We start from the raw sequence: 24,035 nt of genomic DNA on the forward strand, positions 1-24,035 counted from the left end.
CACACCAGGAAGAGCTGTGCCTCTGCAAGAGATAACAGCAACTGAGGAGCATATGTTTGCCACCAGATTGATGACAGGTGACGTCCCAATGCCCAGTGCAGATTTGTCTCCTGCAGTGATACAAGTCCCTGCAACTCCTCTGGTGCTGGGAACAGAATCACCTTCCTCAGCCACCAGCACAGCGATTGATAACGATGGGTTGGTGCAGCCTCACCATGTTGGCACCACAGAGAGGACGCCAGGGACAGAACAGACCGTGGTGCTGTCTGATGTCCAACGCAGCACAGGGACATCACCCCACTCCCTCACCTGGATCCCAGCTGAGCTTCACACAGCTGCAGTGCGCCAGTCCCAGGAGGTGACAGCAGGGCTGGATGAGGCCACCTCTCCTCTTGTCACAGCAGCCAGCATCACTGCGGGGAACACCGAGCCTGCACCAACCACGCCTGACCGTGTCACATCTCCCACTGTGCCAGCAACCACAGGGTCTCCGCATCATGTTGGAATGCAGAAATCAGGGACCATGATCCCCCCAGGCACAGCCTCACCAACAATCACTCCTCCTGCCATTGACGTTGTCAGTGAGGCCACAGCCCCTGGGCTGGCAGCCCCTGGAACATCTGGAGATGGGCTGCACAGAGACGCAGCCGTCACCCATCCCCGTGTCACCTCTCAGCTTCTCGCCACCACCGCAGCAGCTCCAGGCACATCAGGCACGGCCATGGATGTCAGCACTGCAGCACATGTACCCACCACCCCGTATGCAGCCCTGGGCAGTGCTGAGACAGAGTCCACCACTGCTGAAGCCACCACAGGCACTGCTGTCCTGCCGACTGAGGGCACCCCAATGGGGCTGGATGTGGAGATGGTCTCCAGTGTGGTAGCTGCTGTGTCGCTGCCAGATGGTGTCCCTGGAGGAGGTTACAGCAGCAGGACCTCAGCAGTGACAGGTGCCTCTGCTCTCCACCCTGCCAGCACCTCTGGATGGGTAGGTAGGGCTGTGACTCCAAGTTTTGGCTCTGACTCGTATGAACCAGCCACGGGCACACTGTCAGCATCTCCACTTGTACCCATGGAGAAGTGGACGAGCACCTCAGTGCCACTGAGCAGCAGCACAGTTCCCACAGTGTCTGTGGGGTCACCCGGAGCTCTGCAGAGCACCACTGGGCAGCCTGCACCAGGAAGAGCTGTGCCTCTACAAGAAGGGATCACAGACAAGGAACCCGTGAGTGACAGCAGCATGCTGACAGGAGATGTCCCAGCACCCAGTGACAGTTTATCACCACCTGTGACACTCGCCCCTGCAGCTCCTCCGGTGCTGGGAACAGAAGCACCTTCCTCAGCCACCAGCACAGCGACTGGTAACGATGGGTTGGTGCAGCCTCATCGTGTTGGCACCACAGAGAGGACGCCAGGGACAGAACAGACCGTGGTGCTGTCTGATGTCCAACGCAGCACAGGGACATCACCCCACTCCCTCACCTGGATCCCAGCTGAGCTTCACACAGCTGCAGTGCGCCAGTCCCAGGAGGTGACAGCAGGGCTGGATGAGGCCACCTCTCCTCTTGTCACAGCAGCCAGCATCACTGCGGGGAACACCGAGCCTGCACCAACCACGCCTGACCGTGTCACATCTCCCACTGTGCCAGCAACCACAGGGTCTCCGCATCATGTTGGAATGCAGAAATCAGGGACCATGATCCCCCCAGGCACAGCCTCACCAACAATCACTCCTCCTGCCATTGACGTTGTCAGTGAGGCCACAGCCCCTGGGCTGGCAGCCCCTGGAACATCTGGAGATGGGCTGCACAGAGACGCAGCCGTCACCCATCCCCGTGTCACCTCTCAGCTTCTCGCCACCACCGCAGCAGCTCCAGGCACATCAGGCACGGCCATGGATGTCAGCACTGCAGCACATGTACCCACCACCCCGTATGCAGCCCTGGGCAGTGCTGAGACAGTGTCCACCACTGCTGAAGCCACCACAGGCACTGCTGTCCTGCAGACTGAGGGCACCTCAATGGGATTGAACGTGGGCATGGTCCCCAGCACAGTTCCTGCTGTGGCATCCTCCAGTGGCAGTACAGTTGGGCACATGGTGCGATCAGTTGCCCTGGGATTGGGCAGCCATCCACAGGCATTAACAGGCTCAATCCCAGTTGAAAACCCCACAGTGGGTGTCCTCATCCCCACAGCCAACACTAAGAGCACTTCTGCAGTGTCAGTACCACCAGCACCATATCCTTTCAGTGCCAGCACCACTGCTCAGCTAGGCACAGCCACACCAAACCACAGCCATCGTGCTGCTCAGATGACAGGGGATATGAACACCTCCTCTGCCACTACCCCCATGGCCAGAGGTGCTGAGCCGGGTGTCAGAAGGGCCACCCCAGTGTCACCATCTGCAGTGGGCAGCCAACGTCCTCCCACATCCCTGGCATCGGTCACAGCACCGTCCCCTGCCCTCAGCCGCAGCACTGCTGAACCAGATGTGAGCGTGTCCCCTTTTGTGTTCCAGAACAGCAGTCTGGCAGTGGTGGCATCCTCTGCCACACCAACTGTGGAGGCATCCATCACACCCAGTGCCAGTCTCACTGGTCCAGCAGTGGTGGCACCCTCCGTCACACCCATCGTCAGTGCCAGTGGTCCAGCAGTGGGAACAAGAGATGCCTCTCTCAGTATGGTCACAACACCCTCCTCTGCTGTCTCTAGCAGCTCTCTGGGGCCACACAGCCCCCGTGTCACCCCAGAGACACCCATCAAGGCCACCAGCAGTTCCCGTGACCCAGCCTTAGAGGATTCCAGCACAGACACATGGGAAGCCACAGCCATGTCCTGGAAGAACACCATCCCCTCCAGCAATGCCATTACACCAGCTGGCTCACCCAGCATTGACACCTCCATGGTGACCAGGCACACCACGGTGTCACCTCCTACGGCAACGACCAACAGTGCTGCCCAGTCCCCCTCTGCTATGCATGATGTCCCCACTGCCCTAAGAGTGACAAACCACAAGGCCACCTCTGCATCTACTGCCATGTCCAGCCCTGCTAAGGGCATACCAGCAGCCAGCAGCCCCACCAGAGCAGCTCCAGGCTTAGGGGCACAGAGTGGACCAATCACAGCACCAGCGGCATCCACTTATGCCACCCCCCAGAATCCCATGTCCAAGACTGGCACTGAGCTCGGTAAGTGGATTTTCTTCCCCTTTCCCAACGTGAAGGAGAGAAGGGGGCCCTCAGCCTTATTTTCTCAGCTTAAGAGAGAGAATTCACTTGATACATGCTCAAGTTCTTGCCCAGCCCCTGGCCATGTTCTTACCCCGGAGGCAATGAGCATCTGCAGGCACACCCCCCTCACAATACGTGCCAGGGTTCACATCAGGTTCATTATTCACAGCATTCCAGCCCAAAATCGGAAGAGTCACCGAGACTGAAGTGCCTCATTTCCTTCAGTTGCAATCTCTGCCTCCTGAGTCACCACAAAGAAAGCCAAATTGGGTTAAATATCATGATGGCATTTTGGGGGGAGGGGGGGGGAGGGGGAGGGAGAAGGTATCCTTGAGGGTGACTCTTGGGATTCCACCCGGGATGGGGGACCCACCACCAAAATCACACCCCAGGGCGAGGAGGCAGCTGAGCAGAATGAAAACTGGAGCAGAAGTTAATTGTTTAATTGTTTCTAACCTCCCCCATTAATGTCCTGCCTGTGTCAGTCCCAGCAGTGTCACTGTACCCATTTGGCACAGCGGAAGGGGACACAGAGTGCATCCAGAGAACAGTGGACTTTAACTCCCCATTGCTGGAGCCCGAGATCGGGTTCCCCTTGGGGAAGGCACTGCGGGACACCCTCTACGTGAGTTCTTATTCCTATATAAGGGATGTGCAGCCTGCTCAGTAGGAAAAAACAAACAAACAACCCACACAAATGGGATCTGATTTAATTTTTCATCACCTAAAATTGATTTTTTTCTTCTTGGATGTATGGGTGCAACCTAACCTGTCATTCTGCTCAGTTTACAGACAATGGACAAATCATTTTTCCTCCCACGGACAACCACGTCCCCTCCAGCCCCCACCCCCCTTCCCAGGGCTTCAGTGGCCACGAGGCTTTACCCGTGGTGGCCGCCTTTTGGGACGATGCGGATTTCTCTCGTGGTGTTGGCACAACCTGGTACCAGGTCAGGGTCATTGGGCACCTACAGGCTGTGACCCTGCTGCCTCCAATCCTCACCCACTGAAACCCCCCTGCAACCACAGGAGTACCCCACCCTCGGCTCCATCCGAGATCCTATTATCCATGATGTGGAAGCAAAGATTCAGAAATACATGCGGGTGCCATACTCTGCTAAATGGACCCTGAAGGTGACGTGGGAGAAGGCTCCATCGTACCCGTCCCAGCTGGATGATGCACAGGTGACAAAGGGGAACTGCCACTAACAATGGATGGGGCACAGCAGTGGGGTGCTGATGGGCCTCTATGGGTTCCCCAGACCAACACGTACCAGGCGGTGCTCTCCACTGATGGCAGCCGCTCCTTTGCCTTGCTGCTGTACCAGGATGGTGGCATGCGGTGGGACTACGCCAGGCTGGCAGCCAGGGATGCGCTCATCGGCTTCTCCAGGTGCTGTGACCTTGTGTGTGTGTCCCCAGAGATAGCCCCAGCTCTCTCCTCTAGTGTAGCCGTGTCCCATTTCAAGCTTCACTCTCCAAGGATAACCCACAAAGCTGCCCAGCCCCAACTGGAAACCCCTGCCCACAGTGTACTGGGTGCAGGAACATAACCCTAACCTAACTCTAACCCTAACCCCAGAGCTCCTCTCTTTACCTAGTGGTGATGGCTATGCCCTGAACAGTGAGCTGACTGAAGAGCCACCAGCTGTTAGGTACCGTCCAGACCAGCACCGCAGCTCCGGCACTGGTATGGCACCAGGGGAGATCTTCAATTCACTGCTGGGTGGGATGGAGGCTGTTGAGACCCTTTTTTTGCACAAGCCCCACTGCAGGGTTTCAGTGGTGGCTGCAGTCCTGCTGTTCTTTTTTCCTATTGCTCCCCAGATGTGCGTGGGCTGTGGCTGTTCCGGCTGGACAACCGCAGCTGGGTGAACTACAGGCTGCAGTGCCTGACGTGGCTGCAGGCACAGCCACCACCGTCCACCTGGAGCATGGAGCTGCCACCCTGCCCCTGCTCACGGCCCCAGGCAGAGCTGGACCCCCGATACCGCCGGAGCAGAAGTGCTGAGTCCCCTCCTGCACCTGGGGTGACCACTGTACCCCAAAATACTTCAGACCTCTTTGTGACGGTGCTGCGCACCACATCCCCCAGCCGGATGGGAGCTGGGGTGCGGTGTGTGTACCGCGGCACAGGGTTTTTGGAAGGATGGCAGGAGAGATTCTGGAGCCCACCCAACAGTCCTTCAGACAGTGAGTGGGCACCACCTTGTCCCGGCCCTAAAACACCCGCAGGGTCTGCCTACACTCTGCAGGAACAGTGGGACCCCCATATCCCCATATCCCCAACCCAACCACTGTGTCCCCACAGACCAAGAGCTGGAGGCGTTTGAATGGTGCTGCCGGCAAGTGGGGAAGCCTCATTTCTGCACCAGGTACAGCGAGAAGAGACCAAGAGCTGGCTGTGAGGGATATGTGCCACCCACCCCTGGTAGGTCCCCTTCCTCTGTGGCGGGGCACTGAGCAGATAGCATGGCCATACCCATGTAGGCTGTGGTTTGCAGTATCCCAGTGGAGACTGTTGAGCACTGTGGTTTGCTTTCCTCCATGCAATGATACCAGTGCTTGCTTTCCTTTCCCTTCTCAAAACGACTCCATTTTCCTTCGGACCCTAGCCAATGCCTTTGGGGACCCCCATGTCACTACCCTAGACGGCCTCACCTACACATTCAATGCACTTGGGGACTTCATGCTGCTGCTGGCCAGTGATGCCCACACCAGCTTTGTGCTGCAAGGGCGCATGGCCCGCACCGGTACAGCCCGGGCCACCAACTTCATGGCCTTCGTTGCCCAGTACACCTCCAGCACCACCACAACAGTGAGTAGAGCTACTCTCTGCACCCATTTTGGTAAGTGATATCTCCCATTGTCACCAAAGCAGCCCTTGAGAGGGCTCTGAGCCTGGAGCCAACATGTTGCAATGGTCAACCGTTGGTGATCAACCAAGCAGTGGTGGTAACCCAGATGTGCCCTGTGACAGTGGCGGTGGAGAGCACTCACCATCCTTACCCATGCAGCCATCAAAGCTGTGTCATCATGTGTTTTCTGGGGCAAAGATTGTGCCAACACATCTTCCAGGATGAACACCTCTTCTAGGGGAGGACAGCGTACAGCAGTTTGTCCTCTGCAGGGGGTGGGGAGGGACAAGCAGGAGGGACATCCTGAGCAGTTATCCATTTGCAGGTTGAGTGGACCTTGGGGAGCTCTAATGAGGTACAAGTTCTGCTGAACTATGAAACCGTCCAGTTTTCCTACTCCCGAGGTAAGGGGGACATGGTGTTAAATGTTAATTGTATCTGAGGAGGATCAGAGGTGTACCCATCCCATAGGGTCTTGGCCAGTGAGGTTGGGAATGCTCCCCTCTCTGAATTCAGAGACATCATTTCAGATCTCAGACTTGTGTGGGCTCCTTCTGTGTCTTCTTTCGCAGACATGGATGCTGAGGTGTACTACAGCCCCAGTGTCCTGCTGGTCAACACCTCCTCCATCACAGCCATCTTTGATGGGACCATTTCCATCTCCGTCTCAGCCAACTCTGGGATGCTCAATGCGGTATGCAGCCTGCTGGAGCAGTACCATAATGGCACCAGGGGCCTGCTGGGTGAGGACTCTGCCAGCATCCTCTCACCTGTCCTCCAGCACTGCTGCAGGGCCAGGGGCAAGGTCCCCTTCCCACCCCATAGCTGCTGGCAGACACGGGGGACTCCAATCCCACAGTGAATTTCCATCAGGTGTATGGAACCATAACCCAGCAGATGACTTCCAGATGCCAAATGGAACTAACATTCCTGTAAACAGCAGTGAGGAAGATATCTTCAGCTATGGGATGACCTGTAAGTCAGAGCTTGGGAACCAGCCTGGCCATCCCACGCTCCGGCACCTTCTGGCCATGCACTGGCTGGAGAGGCTTGGACACTGAACAAAACTAGTGCCAAGGGAGCCCTTCAATTTCTTTACCACCGCATGGAATCCAGCCCTAAAAAGAGCTAGCTTTAAAAACACGAGGTCCTACTCATGATGTGCTCTTTTGCAGGGGCTGTTGGAGAGCACAGCCTGTTTGCCCAGCCCCTGGCTGCACCAGTAACAACCTTCAACCCCATCTTCTTGTCTCAGCTGCGACAGGAGAGCAAAACCCAATATCAGCTGGCAGCCTCGCAGTGCCACGGCTGCAGGGAGTGCATCTATGACATGCTGAGCACAGGGGATGTGGCCCTGGGCTTGGCCACTCAGAGCCTGGTGGAGGACTACCAGAAGAGAAAGGCAGCACTTGGTAAGTGGGGTGTGGGGAAATGGAAGAGCCCTGCTCCCTCCCTGGGGCTATATGAGGCAAGAGAGATGCCACCAAGTTCTTGAGTTGCAGTGCACGGCTGGCTCATCTCCAATCCTGGGAGATGCCACCAAAGTCTTGAATTGCATGGCACAGCTGGCTGGTACTCAGGCATGGGAGATGCCACCCAGAAGGGATTTTGTTGGGTGGCCATGGCTACATCTGCCCAGGGCCACCTCATCACTGCGAGGTACATTGACCAAAAGATGCCAAGAACTCTTGGTGAGCACACAGGGCTGCTCTTCCCTCAGATTCCTTCCCTCCCGTGATCACCGGCAGCCCATTGCTCACAGCATTCAGGACAGAACAAGTCACCAGGCAGTACCGAGCTACGGGGCCGGCTGTACGCTTTGTCCCTCACATCTCACCAGAGCTCAACATATCGGGTAGGGATGGAGAGAGGGGACAGGATGGGGGCAGGACGGGCAGCGCACAGATGTTGGGTTCTGGTTGGAACCCCTCCAGGAGGGCTGGGACGTGACCACTGCCACGTGCCCCCTCCTCCTCTGCTTCCTACAGAGAACGGCATGCTGACATGGGAGCCCCGTGGGACAGCCCCGCTCAGCATCACCCTGCAGGCTGTCAGCCCACACCTCCCCCCAGCCCTCCTGCAGCTCAGCTTCACCCTGTGCAGCTGCCGCAGCATCCAGCAGTGTGACTACAGCAGCACGACCACCATCGCCAGCTCCTCCTTGCAGGTAGCAAAGCTCTGGGACATCTCCCTCTACCAGCCCCATCCCATCTGTTCTCATGTCCCCTAAGCTAGTATCACAATCCCTTGGCAGCTGGCAGCCTGCAGGTGTGACGATGGATACTGGGGCCCCTTCTGCCAGCACGCACCAGACCCCTGTGCCCAGGGCTGCTTCCCTGGCGTGGGCTGTGACCCGCACACGGGCTGTGGTCCCTGCCCACCTGGGCTGACCGGCGATGGGCAGCACTGTGCAGGTGATGTGGGCTCATTATGGGAATGAACACTGGGGCCTCGAGGGGTTTCGCCCGGTGCCATGCTGCATTGCACTGCAGATATCGATGAGTGTGTACAGAAAACGGCGTGCCAGGGGAACCTCACCTGCACCAACACTGTGGGCAGCTATACCTGCTCCTGCCCTGCCGATGCAGCAGGTGAGTGCAGGCATCCTGGGATGCACAGCTTTGTATGGGGTAACAAGCAGAACACCTTGGCTCCAAAAAGCAGTGTCTACCTCCTGCATCAAGTACTCCCATCCCACAGGGGAAGGTCTGGGATGTAGCACTGCCTGCAGGTCCCACTCCTGCCCTGAGGGCTTCTGCAGCAACGGGGGACGCTGCCGCCTGCACCCCCCTTCCTGCACACCCACCTGTGAGTGTCCCCCAGCATTTACCGACCGGCACTGTGTGGTGGCAGGAGGGGACTTTCTGCCCTTGGCCAGCGCAGGTGGGTGCTGTGTCCTACATGGGGCTGTCACCCATCCCAACTCACCCAGCCCTGGGACACAAAGGCACCAATGCAGTTTTGTCCCCAGATCTGCCCCAGAGGAGCGTGCTGCTGTGGGTCAGGGCAACGCAAAGTGCCACAGCTGAGGAAGTCAATGCCACTGTGCGTAGTGGTGGGGGAGGGGCTGTGGCTTGTGGATGGGTGGGACGCTGCAGGTTGGGGTGCTGTTGCATTACCCCCCCCCCCCAGGGATCCAGCTCCACGTGCTCCATGCCTGAGAGGCAGCTGGGGCTGGGGTATAGGATCACAGCCCACATAAATCTCCCACCCAATCCCTTGGCACAGGTCTCAGCCATCCTGGGCTCTCTGGAGGTGAAGGCATTTTGGAGCAACACCAACATCACCTGCATGTGAGTGCTGAGCAGACAGGGCGGAGCTTAGAATACAAAGAGTTTTGCCCCTACGGATCTGCTTTTCCAGCCCCAGTACTGCTAAACCCTCACAGCAGTGAGCCCCCTCCCTTCTTTCCCCCATAAGTCATGGGGAAACTGAGAACAGCAGCCAGCTCCTCTCCCAGCAGGACAGCTGATGGCCTCACCTTCGCTGTGGTAGCCAAATTTACCTACAACAGCAGCAGCTTTGTCATCCAGTTCCTGAATGAGGAGCTGACAGTAGCCATCACCACTGCTTTCAATGGGCAGAGGGCACGGCGGGAGTTGGCACACTTTGCACACTTACACCTGGACAACATCACGGACCTGGTGAAATGTGAGTGCCCCAGTACCAACGGTGATGGGACTCCCGTGGCTGTCCCCTGCCATCCAATGCACCCTGGGGTTGTGATGGAGATGGTTTGGTGCTGATCGCCACCAAGGGGTCCTGGGGATGCAGCAGGCATTGATGCTGCCCCAAACCCCCATGCATGGACCCATCCCTCTGCAGTATCAGTGCCTGAGCTGCAGCATTACTTCTCCTGCTCGCTATATGGCTATGAGGGTTACCAGCTCGACTATGTGGAGACAAGCGGACTGATCTGCATCTCCCCCTGCAAGAAGGGCTACTGCCAGCACGGCGGCCACTGCCAACACCTGCCTGAGGGTCCCACGTGCAGGTAGCTGTGACACTGAGGTGGGAGACACCACCCACACAGCAACCCCTCCCTGTATCCAAATCTCCATCCCTTCCACAGCTGCGTGCCCTTCTCCATCTTCTCCCCGGGCGGTGCTCACTGTGAGCAGCTCGCTGTCAGCCTCGCTGCTTTCATCAGCATCATGGTGGGGGCCCTGGCACTGCTCTGCCTCCTGCTCTCCACTGCCTGTCTTGCTGCACAGCTCTGCCGTCGGCATCGGGAGCCCCGGAGGTGAGCGAGGGACTGGGGCTGGGCCCGTAATGTGGGTGCTGTGGGGCAGGGTGTTAAGAATGGGTGTCAGGAGAAGCTTTGCCATGCTGAAAAAGTGGAAAATCCATCCCAGGTACGGGACAGGGGTGTTTTGGGGAAGGAGGCTGAGCTCAGCATCATCCACCCTATTTGCAGTTGTCTGCTGCAATGAGGAGTGACAGCTTCCTTCTCCATGTCTGAGAGCGGTCATGTTTCTTCCCTGTCCCACCCTGTGTTTGGTTACAGAAGGGCTTTCTGTTGATTTTAATTTGAATGCCATCCAAATGATTTCCGCTGAAATCCATGTGTTGCTGGGAGGAGCAGGTCTGGAGCAAGAAATAAAGCACATTGTAGGGGCAGAGCTGGCTGGGGGAGTAGTACCAACCCATCCCCATCTGCACCCTATCCTTGGTATGGGATGTGTGGGGTGGGAAGCTCTGCATCTGAGCCCCCATTGTGCCAGAGCATTTGTTTGCATTTGGGACAAGGCAAGAAATGCGGTGTATGCAGGAGCTGGGGCTTTTCCTCCTCAATTCCTGTCTACAGCCCCACACTCAGTCAGTGCTCCCTGCATGGGGGGTTGAGAGCAAGACAGGGGCTCTCCTGCCCCACCGATATGTTGTCCCCATTCTGTCCTCCTCTCCTAGGACCAAGGGGACCTTCTGGAGAAAGCGGCCGTTCTCCTGTGAGTACACTCCCAGCCTGCTTTGTAGCCCAGCTCTGAGCAACAGAACAGGCAGTGGAGTGTCCCTATGCTCCCCAGTTGTCCCCACAGTGCTCCCCCAGCTCTGATCTTTTTCCCCATCCCAGCTCTGATGAAGGCAGAAGAGGGGGCAGAGGCCTCAGGAAGGCTCTGGGAACCACAGCTCCGGGCCATCGATCCGTCCATCCAGGTGTGCCAGGGGTCACTGTCCCTGTGTGTGGGGCAGCACAGCAGTGTCCTTGTCCCAGGGCTCAAAGTCTGCTCGGGATGCTGGGGACAGCAGGATCTGCACTGCTGCTGGGGCTCAGTGCAGGGATTGTGCAACTAGAAGACCACTTGTCCTGTGCCCCTTTTTGCAGATGCGGTTCAAGAGACCCCACATCCTGCCTCCATGCCAAGGCACTGTGCAGCCCTAACATGCTCTGCTCCCAGCAGTGGGGCAACGAGGTAGGGCTCCGGGCATGGGAAGGGGATGGAACATACAGGGCTGTGGGACATGGCTGTGCCACGAGGACATGGGTCACCAAAGCAATGGGATCTTCTGCAGAGGACCTGAAGAAGTGATTGGAGTCATCCATAGGAGTGCCTACCACGGAGGGTGCCCCAGCATGGTGCAACCAGACCCAGCAATCACACTGCATTATGAACAAATCAGAATAAAAATGAGATGAGGGCATTGTGCTGAGTGATGCATGCACCCCCAGCTCTCAACATCAGATCACACAAGCCAGTCCCTGCTCCAAGCCCACTCCCATCCCACCCACCAGAGAGGTAGCTGCACTTCACTGGTGATGCTCAGACCCTCTGATGCTTTATTGAAGGAATGCAACCTGAGAAGAACTTTGGTGCTTTTGCAAGAATTCAGGTGTTCTCACGCACGCAATATTATTTTTCTCCTATTATTTCCAATCACAGGGTTGAATCAATGCAAGGTGTGAAGGCCCAGATGCTGGGGGTTAAAATCCCCTGTAGTGCCAGCCTCAGGCAGGAGAGCAGGGGCAAGGAACATGATGACAGTGCCTGTTCCATCATTGAGGGAGCAGAGGCATGCAGGGTACAAATGGAAGTGAAGGGTTTGGAGGATCATCCACGGCGCAGAGTGTGTTGTGTGTATGTGACCCGCAAGTTACTCCTCCTCCTCATCTGCAAAGAAATAATAAGTAGTGAAACCTCATTCCTAGCCTCTCCAGGGTATGGGGTGAACCCAGAACCCCCTGAGCCCCTCACCTCTCTGCTCCTTCGAGTCGCTGTCTTCTGAGGAATCCTCTGTGGATTGCAAGAAAGACCAAAGCTCAGCCTACACCCACAAGTGCTGCCTGATACTCCACACATTTCCTCTCCTCTACTCCACACATTGCCCAGCTCCATAGTGCTGTGTGTTACACCAGCTCAGAGCACCATCCTCCTCCAAACCCAAACCCAAACTCGTCTCAGGGCTTTCACTGTATTCACCATGGAGGAACTGTGATGTCCCCCTCCAGCCCTGGGCACATGCAGGCAGGGAACCCACCTGCACTGTGTGCCCGGTACCCATCGCATCCAATCCGTGGTCTCTTCTCGTTGTAGCGGGCACAGAGGCGAGCGCTCCCTGCTTGGTTGCAGCACCAATCATACAGCTTCAGCTCCTGATCTGGGGGGAAGGAAGCACAGCATCATGGGCTGGGAAGGGGAGGAGAGCGTGGCCATCCACAGTGTGTCCAGAGATGGGTTGGCACAGGGATGCTTCCCCCCTGCACCCGGGTGTCCGTGCTTACCACGATATGGGGATGCCTGTCGGTACGCCCTCCAGTATCTCTCCTGCCGCCCCTCCACCAGCTGCCCCCGGCCATCGTACAGGCAGCGCACACCAGCACCGTGTGAGTTGGGCGAAGCAGAGTGCAGCATGGAGACACGAGCAGACCCCCAGCCTGGAGCAGGGATGCAATCAACTCATTTGGCACTCTGGGGACACCCGTGGGGGATGCCATGGGCGTACAGGGGACACACTGGGAATGGCGGTGCCACTTGCCTCCATGGCCACTCCTGAAGCGCCGGTCCTGCTGGCCTTGCTGCAGGGAGCAGGGGCAGGCAGGCAGGTCCTGGCTCCATTCCTGCGGCTCCTGCTGCTGCCTCGTCCAAGCCAGGCACTTCAGGCGGTAGTTGATGCCCACACGGCTCTCCAGCTTGTACAGCCACAGCCCACGAAGATCTGAATGGGGAATGGGAGATGGGACCTTGGGCTGCTCCAGCAGAGAGAACAGATGCTGATGCTGTTGGGTCCCCACCACGGGACCCCAACACCAGGGGAATATTCAGGAAATGGGAGAGAGGCTCTTGCTGAGAAGAGATCTCCAAGAAATTGTATTGCACAAAAAAGGTATGCATCATTACGGAAAACCCCAAAGATGCTCCCAAAGTTTAGCTTGTTTCCAGGGCATCACTCATATTCAGGGAACTCAGTTTATGTGTCTGGATGGGAATGGTGTTGATAGTAAATTCAGTGCCCCCCCCGGCGTGGAGCTGTCCCCATGCCTGTGCAGAGCATCCCCCAGGCCATTTGTCTACCTGTATTGTAGCCTCTGTAGCGATCAGGGCGATATTTTGCAGCTGGAGATCCTTGGGTCAGGTCATCATTGCGGTAATGCCCATCCCCACTGCACAAGGGGAAGGGGAGCAGTCAGACATTGTGGGGTCACACCACCCCAGCATTGAGTCCCTGTGACACCCTGTACCTGGTGTAGCCGATCAGCACATTGGTGGCCGGCAGCTGGGTGTAGTCCCACTGCATTCCTCCATCCTTGTACAGAATCAGGACATAGGACCTGAAGCCATCAGTGGTGAGGACAGCCTGGTATGTGTTTGTCTGGGGAGAAGCACCAAGGGCAGGTAAAGGACTGAGCAGAGCTGATGGATTTACCATGAGGTAAACCTAATGAGGCTTCCTGAGAAATGGTACTTGGACACCCCCACCTCGTAGGCCCATACCCTGCGGCTGTCACCACGTGCCCCGTAGGCAGGTGCCTTCTCCCAGGTGATCTTCAGGGTCCAGGCTGCAGAGTAGGAGGACCTCAGATAGTGCCGGACCTTCGCTTCCACGTCACGGATGAATGGTGGCTTCTCTGAGTTCAGGGTGAGGAACTCCTGTGGGTTTGGGACACAAAGGGATGAGACCCCAGTGGGACCATTCATGATGCTGCAACCAGGCGTGTGGTTCCCAAGAAGGGAAATGCCACCCATCACCTGTTCACTCTGCATCTCAGGGGGAATCCATGAACAAAGCAATGAATGAGAACCATTTGAGTTGGAAGGGACTCTTAAAGGCCATCTGGCTGAACCCCCTGCAGTGAACAGGGACACCTACAACTCCATCAGAGCCCCGTCCAACCTGACCACAAGTGTCTCCAGGGTCGGAGCACCCACCACCTCTCTGGGCAACCTGTGCCAGTGCCTCAATCACCTCAATGCAATCACACAGAAGGATTGCTTCACCAACCTGGTAGAAGGTGGTGCCGGTGCCCCTGGAGAAGTCAGCATTGTCCCAGAACACAGCGATCATAGGAACACTCTCATGGCCGGTGAATCCACGGGCAGGTGGGTTGGGGAGTGTGAAGATGCTGCTGTCGGAGGCTGGGAAGATAATCTGCCCGTTGTCTGTGAACTGTGCACAAGGGGATGGGGTTGGAGTTTTCTACATCAGGTACTGGAAAGAGGTGCACTCAGGGCAGCATGGACTCACGTAGAGAGAATCACGCAGGGTTTTCCCAAACGGGAATCCGATCTCGGGCTTGAAAAGTGGGGAATTGAAGTCCACTCTCCTTTGCACATATTCGTGGTCATTCTCTCTCGCTCCATACCTATAGAAGGGTACCGCTGGGACTAAAAGAGAACAATAAAATTCAGAAAAAACCTTCTTATAGCAAAACCCCTTGGGCTGTGCCAACAGAAATAATTTTGCTTTCAAGGTGACACCGCCTGGGCAGCAGGAGGATGGGGGCACACCGGAACACCCAACTCCTGCTCCCATCCCTCTCCCTGCCCGAGCCCTGCATCACCCACCTGGGGGAAGTGGCGGTGGGGTCGGGGTAGCAGCCGGCTGTCCAGGAGCTGGGAGCATAGAGGATGATACATGGGAACCAACAGTGGACCTGCCGCTTGCCCCCAGCCCCATGAGCCCCATCTTGTCCCCAGGGCTGGAGGCTGGGCCGCAGGATACAGCAAAGAGTGGGGTGGCAGAGGTGGACCCTCTTTGGGCTCCCCCTGGGACCGGGATGTATGCAGGGGTGCTCACCCTACTGTCAGCCCCACGGGCTGGATTGGCGATGGTGGGGCCATCAGCATCCCCCCTGCCTTCAGCTGCTGCAGGGACCCCACGCTGGATGGGAGGCAGCAGCAGGGCAGCCCCACCTGCAGAAGCAGCTTCCCATTTCCCTGCTGCCCACTCACTTGCTGAAATCAGAGAGGAGAGCTGGGGACTGGTGGCTGCTCCCTCCTTTAGGTTTTCTCTTTCGGATGCAGAAGGCAGAGCTGGGGCAGCATTAGGGGCATGTTGGAGCTCTTCTCCCAGTGGAGCCAGCATCCCAGAAGCTGTCTCATCCACAGGGGGCTGTGGCACTGCTGGGAGGCTGCTTCCACTCTGGGTACTGGAGGCAGAGGCGGGGCCTGCGTTGGGAATTGAGCTGTCCCCAACCCCCCTGGCAGAGGCAGATGCAGCCACCATCAATGGGCTGGAGGCAGCTGGAGCCAGTGGGACCAGGGGCTGTGTCTCCTGGGGTGAGGTGGGGATGGAGGGGGACGACACTCCCGAGGCGATCTGGATGACAGTTCCCAGCCCGGTTCCCCCACTGGCAGGAGGTGATCCCTGGGCTGAGGCTTCCAGTTTGCCTCCAGCCAGCTCTACCACGTTGACTTGGCTGAGTTTGGCATCAGGAGGTCCAACATGGGCATTGCTTTGGGTGGTGGGGGGAAGGATGGGTATTTCCTTGTTGCTCTGGAGAGCAGTAGCCCCAAAGCCTGAGCTTGAGCCAGCTCCACCAGCTCTGGGGATGTCTGCTCCTGTATCTGCTCCAGCAGCTGCTTCAGGTAATGAAGATCCATGAGCAGATGGGGAGGAAGATATAGAGATCAGTGTAGATCCCTGCCTTCCATCAGAGGCTACAGCTGCTCCTGTCCCAGTTTGGTCCTGAGATTGCCCTGGAGCTTCTCCATCTGCAGAGACAGCCTCAGCTCCATCACGCACTCCTCCTGCAGCAGAATGGAGCCCGGGTGCAGCAACCAGGGAGGGCTGCAGAGCACTGGGAGCACCACCTGCTCCTCCCAGGACACTTGGACCAGCTGTATCTGAAGCAGAGGGAGCTGTGAGCACATCACTGGGGGAGGCAGGACTCGATGGGGACAGAGCAGCAGGCAGCAGCTCCGTTCCAGCCTTCAGCCCAGTGCCTGGTGAGGAGCTCAGGGATGGCTCAAATATAGCTGCACTGCTCACTCCTCCCAGCACCTGCCCCTCTGCTCCCGGCGCTGTCAGACCTGTGCCAGGCTGCGCTCCAATGCCAGGAGAGGGGGACCCTTCAGGTCCATATGATGCTGAGCTAGGGGCATCCAGCACCGAACTAAATCCACTGCTTGGTCCCTCAGCCCCAGGGAGAGCTGTGTCCTCAGGAGCACTGACTGCTGTGTCCCACGGCTGTGATGCACTGAGGGATGGGGATACAGGTGCTTCGGGGGCAGCACCGAGGTCGGGACTCACTGCTGCCTCTGCTCCAGTACCAGGCAGAAGACCTGTTCCAGTTGCAAGTCCAGCTACTGGAGAGGAGCTTAGGGATGGCTCAAATGCAGCTGCACTGCTCACTCCTCCCAGCGCTGTCAGACCTGTGCCAGGCTGCGCTCCAATGTCAGGTGATGGTGGGCCCACAGGTCCAGATGACGCTGAGCTGGGGGTATTCAATGCTGAATTGATGCCAGTGTCTGGTCCCTCAGCCCCAGGGAGAGCTGAGTCCTCAGGAGCACCAGCTGCTGTGTCCCACGGCTGTAATACATCAATGGATGAGGACGCAGGTTCTCCTGGGGCAGCACTGAGGTCGGGACTCACTGCTGCCTCTGCTCCATTGTTGGCCTCAAACACAGCACCATCCACAGCAGCTGGAGGTGGGAGAGCAGCACCAGGGGCACCAAGGGCCTCAATGGGCAGGGGTCCTGATCCTCCAGCTCCAGAGAGGTCGTGGCCAGGAGCTGAAGGACCACCTGGAGACAGTGCTGGTGCCAGGGCTTCTTCCCCAGGAGCAGGGGCAGGAGAAAGTTCAGTATGGAGCACAGCTCCTGGTGTGTTGTCAGTGGGACCCTGCTGGATGCTGGTGGCTGCAGGACTCGTGTCACTCTGGATGTTCACATAGGGGCTGCCATCTCCTGCATTTTCTGCCTGTGTTGTGTCCCCTGCTCCTGTGTTCCCCTCTGCCTGTTGCCCTGCAGCAGGCAGTGTTGTGCCATCAGGTGCAGAAGATGATGGGTTGGTGGCACCCAAAGCTGAACTCAAGCTGGTGTCAGGTCCATCAACTCCTGGCATCCCCAGACCTGTGCCAGGCTGTATGCCAAAGCTGGGAGATGGTGGGCCCACAGGTCCAGATGATGCTGAGCTGGGGGTATTCAATGCTGAATTGATGCCAGTGTCTGGTCCCTCAGCCCCAGGGAGAGCTGAGTCCTCAGGAGCACCAGCTGCTGTGTCCCACGGCTGTAATACATCAAGGGATGAGGACGCAGGTTCTCCTGGGGCAGCACCGAGGTCGGGACTCACTGCTGCCTCTGCTCCATTGTTGGCCTCAAACACAGCACCATCCACAGCAGCTGGAGGTGGGAGAGCAGCACCAGGGGCACCAAGGGCCTCAATGGGCAGGGGTCCTGATCCTCCATCCCCAAACAGGTCATGGCTGGCAGCTGCAGGACTGTTTGGGGACAGTGCTGGTTCCAGCTCTCCTTCCCCAGGAGCTGGGGCAGGAGACAGTTCAGTATGGAGCACAGCTCCTGGTGTGTTGTCAGTGGGACCCTGCTGGATGCTGGTGGCTGCAGGGCTTGTGTCTGTGTAAGGATTTTGGCTCTCTGGGATTTCTGCCTGTGCCATACCACCTGCGCTGTTGATCCCTTGTGCCACAGTGAGCTCTGGGCCATATGCAGAGCCCTGGGATGGGACGGCAGAGCCAGGAGCTGCTGCTGGGATGGGTGCAGCTGCTCCATCACTGTCTGAAATAGAGGGAATTGCAGGGATGCCACTGTGGGAGGCAGAGTTGGGTGAGGACCCAGTACCAGGCAGAAGACCTGTTCCAGTTGCAAGTCCAGCTACTGGGGAGGAGCTTAAGGATGGCTCAAATGCAGCTGCACTGCTCACTCCTCCCAGCGCTGTCAGACCTGTGCCAGGCTGCGCTCCAATGTCAGGTGATGGTGGGCCCACAGGTCCAGATGATGCTGAGCTGGGGGTATTCAATGCTGAATTGATGCCAGTGTCTGGTCCCTCAGCCCCAGGGAGAGCTGAGTCCTCAGGAGCACCAGCTGCTGTGTCCCACGGCTGTAATACATCAAGGGATGAGGACGCAGGTTCTCCTGGGGCAGCACCGAGGTCGGGACTCACTGCTGCCTCTGCTCCATTGTTGGCCTCAAACACAGCACCATCCACAGCAGCTGGAGGTGGGAGAGCAGCACCAGGGGCACCAAGGGCCTCAATGGGCAGGGGTCCTGATCCTCCAGCTCCAGAGAGGTCGTGGCCAGGAGCTGAAGGACCACCTGGAGACAGTGCTGGTGCCAGGGCTTCTTCCCCAGGAGCAGGGGCAGGAGAAAGTTCAGTATGGAGCACAGCTCCTGGTGTGTTGTCAGTGGGACCCTGCTGGATGCTGGTGGCTGCAGGACTCGTGTCACTCTGGATGTTCACATAGGGGCTGCCATCTCCTGCATTTTCTGCCTGTGTTGTGTCCCCTGCTCCTGTGTTCCCCTCTGCCTGTTGCCCTGCAGCAGGCAGTGTTGTGCCATCAGGTGCAGAAGATGATGGGTTGGTGGCACCCAAAGCTGAACTCAAGCTGGTGTCAGGTCCATCAACTCCTGGCATCCCCAGACCTGTGCCAGGCTGTATGCCAAAGCTGGGAGATGGTGGGCCCACAGGTCCAGATGATGCTGAGCTGGGGGTATTCAATGCTGAATTGATGCCAGTGTCTGGTCCCTCAGCCCCAGGGAGAGCTGAGTCCTCAGGAGCACCAGCTGCTGTGTCCCACGGCTGTAATACATCAAGGGATGAGGACGCAGGTTCTCCTGGGGCAGCACCGAGGTCGGGACTCACTGCTGCCTCTGCTCCATTGTTGGCCTCAAACACAGCACCATCCACAGCAGCTGGAGGTGGGAGAGCAGCACCAGGGGCACCAAGGGCCTCAATGGGCAGGGGTCCTGATCCTCCATCCCCAAACAGGTCATGGCTGGCAGCTGCAGGACTGTTTGGGGACAGTGCTGGTTCCAGCTCTCCTTCCCCAGGAGCTGGGGCAGGAGACAGTTCAGTATGGAGCACAGCTCCTGGTGTGTTGTCAGTGGGACCCTGCTGGATGCTGGTGGCTGCAGGACTCGTGTCACTCTGGATGTTCACATAGGGGCTGCCATCTCCTGCATTTTCTGCCTGTGTTGTGTCCCCTGCTCCTGTGTTCCCCTCTGCCTGTTGCCCTGCAGCAAACAATGCTGTGCCATCAGGTGCAGAAGATGATGGGTTGGTCGCACCCAAAGCTGAGTTCAGGCTGGTGCTGGGTCTGTCAGTTGCTGTCCCCCATGGCTGTGACTCCTCTAGGAATGGGGATAGAGATACTCCTAGATCAGCACCGTAGTCAGGGCTCACCACTGCCTCTGTGCCATCAGTTTGCAGAAGGGATCCAGCTGCAACCCCTGGGGGTGGGAAAGCAGTGCTGGGTGCACCAGAGGTGCCTGTAGGGGCTGGTGGATCAGCACCAAGCAGTGATTGCTCTTCTCTGGTGGGGCTCAGCCATGGGGCTGGCTGCTGGGAGCTTTTGGCTAGATTTACAGCCCCTGTGGACAGGGGCACGCTAGTGCCTGCATCTGGGACGTCTGCATCACTCTGCACATCGGTGCCTGGCAGCAGAGTGGCTGTGTCCCCTCTCACCCCAGGTGCTGCAGGTGCCTCACTGTCTGACAGGGCTGAGCCAGGGCCAGATAGCAACACTGTTGGGGCCCCCTGCTTGTCCCCATCACCAGGTCCTAGCAAATTAGCAGGGCTTGGTCCTGCCTGATTGGTGAGAAGGGAGCTCTGCCCTGGGTTTTCTGCTGTTTCCAATGCTGCCACACTCTCTGGAGGCAGCTGTGATGTATCAGCTGTGCTGAAGACACCATTTGCTGCGTCTCCCACATCTCCGGACTCCAAAGCTGCCCACCCTAGGGTGTCACCCACGGTTCCACTCACAACCTTGGTCCACGGTGTTGGGAGAAACCCACTGGCACCAAGGCTGGGGATTGATGAGAGGGCACGTCCATCCCCTTTGCTATCCCCAGGCAGGGTGACACCTTCTACCTCTGCTCCTGCAGCTGGGGGCAGAGCAGTGACATGGGGGTGCAGGGGGGTGGTGGTCAGCGCCTGTGTCCCTGCAGCTGTAGGAATGGTGACACTGGGGAGGAACATGGCATCAGTTGTGGACTCCAAGCCACCTCCTGCAGTTATTGTGGATGCTGGGACATCTGCAAAGATAGAGGTTCTCCCCGAGGGTGCAGCAGCGGTGGTCCCTGTTACGTTGTGCTTGGTGCTGGGAGTAAAGTTGGGCTGTGGGGTGACAACAATGGCAGCAGCTGTGGCAGCTGCCAAACCACTCTGGTTTTTCTGTGTTGCATCAAGAGATGTGGCCACATCCGTTCCAACCTGAGGGACTTCAGTAGGTGCCTGTGTCACTTCCCCAGTGCTCAGCTCTGCATCTCTCTCTGCACCCAGAGAAGAGTTGTAACCAGTGGTCTCGGTCACTGAATCTGGCTCAGCCCAGGAGGGGAAGGATGGGCTCACGCTGGGACTCACGAGGATGCTCTCAGCCATCACGGTGTCACTGACAGTTCTTGTCCCCACAGTGCCCAGCAGCAGGGCAGTGGGTGCCTCGCTCTGCGATGGAGTGGCAGCAAATGGTCCCTCTGTGGTAACAGGGACAGCGGTGGTGGTCCCCAGCCCTGCATGGAGCACAGAGCAGAGCATTACAGTGAGGACAGGACCAGTGGTCCCTTGGCTTGGGGACAGCAAGAGGGAGCACACAGGGTGGGTGGGAGGGTTACACTGGGGATGACAGCAGTGGGACTGGTGGGTCACCCCTTCCCCGGAGCTCCCCAGGGCCAGAGCTGCAGGAGCTGAGTGTGTACAACCACAACAGCCATCAGGGCAGACAGCAGCACCTGGTGAAATCCCACCGAGGCTTATTTTTAGCACAGCGGTGCAACCACTGGAGGGACTGAGCTGGAGGATCTGCTGACTCCTGGCTCTGGGTGGCTGTAATTAGGGGAGCCCTAATTAGCACCCAGCAAGTGAGACTGGGCGCTCAGCCCTGGCGCTCCGGTCCATCAGGTTCCCTGCGGGCAGCCAGCCCCCAGCACACAGCATGCTGCGTGCCAGCAACCACGTGCCAGCATGGTTCATGGATCTCAGTGTCTCCTGCCCATGTTACGGGGGTTCCCAATTTCCCTTTCAACCCCCTGGTTCCTCCCCTTCCTCTTCTCTTTCTTCTTCCCCTTCCCTTTCTTGCCTTTCTCTCCTCTTCCAGTGAATAAAGGAATTTGCAGCGGCATCAGCATCAAGGCTGAAGGATGAGATGAGGAAGCTCTGCTGCACTTCAGTACAGCCTTCAGTGTCCTTGTGCAGGGCAATACCATGCCCCCTTCAACACTTTCTTAGCTCTTTGGCTGCAAAGGACCTCAAGCATTGGACTAAGAAAGGTTTCTGACATATCCAGAAGGAAAAAAACATCTCCCAGCCATACCTAATAGGTAGAATAGCAGGAAAATATGGGACATACCATGCAGAATCCATAGGCAGCATCCCATGAAGGTCGAAAGCATCCATTCCCTGGTCCCCATGCCTCAGGCAGAACTTTGAGGCGCTGGAAGGGAAGGGAGAGCAGCACGGAGCAGCTCCTGCAGCCAGAGTCCCACAGGTGTGGTCCTGCTCCAAGTCCCTCCTATTTATGGGGCTGGTGAAGGAGGCAGGTCCCCTCCCTCCCCTGCCGCTCTCCCTCCACGTCCCCGTCCCCAGTCCCATCCCACGCAGCTTTCCCCTGCCGAGGGCCACATGGGCTCAGCACCCACCTCCCTTCATCCTCTCCTGGGGGCTGTGGGTGCCCCATGCAGGAGCAGCCCCTTACAGACAGGTGTGTGTGGCATCACCCTATAGCCATCAACTAGAACTGCTGGGTCTTCTGTGCCCAGGGCAAGGATGCAAAACCTTGCCCAGCTCGTGGCTTCCACAGGAAGGTCTGAAAGCAGGGGAGGTAGGGTTGGGACAGCCATGAGGTGACCTCAGAGGAGCACTGGGAACCCCCCAAATCTGGCTATGCCAGGTGTGGTAGCAGACGATGGGCAGCCCTTCTCCCATTCCTCCCTCCTTTCCCCCACAGTCCCCATTCCCACCCCCCAGCCGGGGCTTCCCAGTGAATTGCACAACGCCCACCAGCGCACGCTCTGGGAATCGATTAAACGCTCCTTAAGCAGCGATGCCCGCGGGCAGCTCTCGCAAAGCGTCATTAGAAGTGTTGTCAGGCAGCAACCGGGTACACGCTGTGCCGCCGGAGCCTCCATTCAGCAGGATGCGGTGGCACGGCCAGCGACACCCGGAGCACCAACCCACGCATTGCCCCCTGCCCGCACACCGCGTGTCAATCACACCGCTCCACTCACCCGCAACGAACGCCGACAGCCGGAGTGCTGTGTGAGGCGGGGAGAGGGGCAGGGCAGGCGATGGGTCCTGCTAAGAGGTGACCCAGCTGATGCTCTGCTCTCTCTCGGCACACATACTATGCCCAGGGATTGGAACCATTCAGAGCCCCCCTAAAAGACCTCTCTGCCCTCTGCTCTCCAGCCTGGGGGAATGGCACAGATTAGGGTGAGGATAAGAGTGCATCCTGTGCTGCAGCATCCACAGCATGCAGCAACTGGGGCAGTCATCCCTATCCTCATCCCTATCCTCACCCTCATCCTCAGTCCCATGCCAATCCATGTCCTCATCCCCAACCTTATCCCCAACCTCATATCCCCCATCCTCATCCCTTAACCACCCCCATTTCTATCCCCATCCTCATCTCCATCTCCGTCCCCATCCCCATCCTCATCCCCATCCCCTCTCCATCCTCATTCCCATTCCCATCCTTGCTCTGAGGATGGTCCTGCTCCCACCCAACGAAGGATCTTTGCACTGATCCTTATGCTGTGCCCAAAGCTCAGATCCCAGCCGGCCACTGGCCCCCACAAGGATATCCTTCATCCCCAGTTATGGAAGCACAGGATGGACACAGGAGACAAGGACTGGGGCAGAGAGCACAGACAGCAGAAATGTATGGAAAGAGCCTCATTTCTGTTGAGTGTCCTGCACACACCAAGGAGATGCTCCATACATGGGACTTATTGGGATGTGAGTATGGGATCAGCACTGCTGGGAACCCCATTGCCCGGGGGCTCAGCACCATCCGGCGCAGCCCGGCACAGTGGCCCTTATCGGCCTTCCTGGAATTAATGGGCTGCTTGTTCCAGCCCTGCAGAGATTACGGCATCTCCTGCCGGCAAGGGCAGAGGGAGAGCGCTGGAGGGCCGGGTTATCCATCAACCCCGCGGGTTCTGGATCATTTGGTGTGCCAAGCACTCTGCAACAGCACTGCCACAGGAGGGGTGAAGGGAGGGGGGGGTTGGAGAGGACACCAAGGTCAGCGGGGGCTGGTGGTGTGTCCCAAAGGTGGGGGTCCAGCTGGGTGCCCGGAGTGGGGTCTGCTCCCAGGGATGATGCCGATGAGTGGGAATGG

The 24,035-nt window shown here is 57.9% G+C and overlaps 2 protein-coding genes and 2 long non-coding RNA genes across 6 annotated transcripts; 3 read left to right on the forward strand and 1 right to left on the reverse strand.

Moving 5' to 3' along the window:
* The first annotated feature begins 978 nt into the window (after positions 1-978).
* On the forward strand, positions 979-11,736 carry MUC4 (mucin 4, cell surface associated). 2 transcript variants are annotated; one of them, XM_052686863.1, is made up of 27 exons: positions 979-3,188; positions 3,716-3,855; positions 4,016-4,180; positions 4,260-4,415; positions 4,493-4,623; positions 4,832-4,920; positions 5,058-5,423; positions 5,542-5,661; positions 5,846-6,048; positions 6,414-6,492; positions 6,661-6,831; positions 6,962-7,063; positions 7,264-7,500; positions 7,809-7,943; positions 8,077-8,255; positions 8,343-8,502; positions 8,581-8,679; positions 8,789-8,971; positions 9,060-9,133; positions 9,317-9,381; positions 9,552-9,739; positions 9,914-10,082; positions 10,161-10,331; positions 10,997-11,034; positions 11,160-11,242; positions 11,412-11,499; positions 11,600-11,736. In XM_052686863.1, the coding sequence occupies exons 1-26, from the start codon at positions 1,073-1,075 to the stop codon at positions 11,466-11,468; spliced, it is 5,676 nt and encodes a 1,891-aa protein (XP_052542823.1). In that variant the 5' UTR covers positions 979-1,072; the 3' UTR covers positions 11,469-11,499; positions 11,600-11,736. The 2 variants fall into 2 exon arrangements, with proteins under 2 accessions (XP_052542823.1, XP_052542824.1); XM_052686864.1 differs by lacking the exons at positions 8,343-8,502; positions 9,914-10,082; positions 10,161-10,331; ... (2 more) ...; positions 11,412-11,499; positions 11,600-11,736 and having other exon boundaries at positions 9,552-9,665.
* A 105-nt stretch (positions 11,737-11,841) lies between these two features.
* On the reverse strand, positions 11,842-22,201 carry LOC128082597 (mucin-4-like). 2 transcript variants are annotated; one of them, XM_052686865.1, is made up of 14 exons: positions 22,044-22,201; positions 18,424-21,207; positions 15,475-16,554; positions 15,088-15,135; positions 14,768-14,907; positions 14,525-14,689; positions 14,017-14,172; positions 13,764-13,894; positions 13,597-13,685; positions 13,061-13,240; positions 12,807-12,959; positions 12,563-12,682; positions 12,280-12,318; positions 11,842-12,195 (listed from the first exon to the last, which is right to left on the reverse strand). In XM_052686865.1, the coding sequence occupies exons 1-14, from the start codon at positions 22,102-22,104 to the stop codon at positions 12,179-12,181; spliced, it is 5,163 nt and encodes a 1,720-aa protein (XP_052542825.1). In that variant the 5' UTR covers positions 22,105-22,201; the 3' UTR covers positions 11,842-12,178. The 2 variants fall into 2 exon arrangements, with proteins under 2 accessions (XP_052542825.1, XP_052542826.1); XM_052686866.1 differs by lacking the exon at positions 15,088-15,135.
* On the forward strand, positions 16,644-18,699 carry LOC128082636 (uncharacterized). The gene is made up of 2 exons (XR_008207756.1): positions 16,644-16,762; positions 18,632-18,699. It is a non-coding gene; the product is annotated as an uncharacterized LOC128082636 (long non-coding RNA).
* Positions 16,818-17,871, forward strand: LOC128082631 (uncharacterized). The gene is made up of 2 exons (XR_008207740.1): positions 16,818-16,941; positions 17,641-17,871. It is a non-coding gene; the product is annotated as an uncharacterized LOC128082631 (long non-coding RNA).
* Positions 22,202-24,035: the final 1,834 nt, after the last annotated feature.

The sequence above is a fragment of the Tympanuchus pallidicinctus genome, unplaced genomic scaffold (genome assembly GCF_026119805.1).
Source record: "Tympanuchus pallidicinctus isolate F22 unplaced genomic scaffold, pur_lepc_1.0 scaffold22, whole genome shotgun sequence".
Taxonomy (NCBI): Eukaryota; Metazoa; Chordata; class Aves; order Galliformes; family Phasianidae; genus Tympanuchus; species Tympanuchus pallidicinctus.

What these genes read in the sequence shown, in the direction of transcription:
- MUC4 (XM_052686863.1), top strand. Translation starts at nt 1,073, where the DNA reads ATGGAGAAGTGGACGAGCACCTCAGTGCCACTGAGCAGCAGCACAGTT. An exon ending in CCTCCAGCACCACCACAACA is followed by an intron (nt 6,049 to 6,413) that starts GTGAGTAGAGCT and finishes ATCCATTTGCAG; the next exon opens with GTTGAGTGGACCTTGGGGAG. An exon ending in CTGCCCTGCCGATGCAGCAG is followed by an intron (nt 8,680 to 8,788) that starts GTGAGTGCAGGC and finishes CCCATCCCACAG; the next exon opens with GGGAAGGTCTGGGATGTAGC.
- LOC128082597 (XM_052686865.1), bottom strand. Translation starts at nt 22,104, where the DNA reads ATGGGGACCAGGGAATGGATGCTTTCGACCTTCATGGGATGCTGCCTA. An exon ending in CTGCCTATGGATTCTGCATG is followed by an intron (nt 21,208 to 22,043) that starts GTATGTCCCATA and finishes TGCTCCATGCAG; the next exon opens with GGCTGGGGACCACCACCGCT. An exon ending in CACGTGGTGACAGCCGCAGG is followed by an intron (nt 13,895 to 14,016) that starts GTATGGGCCTAC and finishes GCTTCTCCCCAG; the next exon opens with ACAAACACATACCAGGCTGT.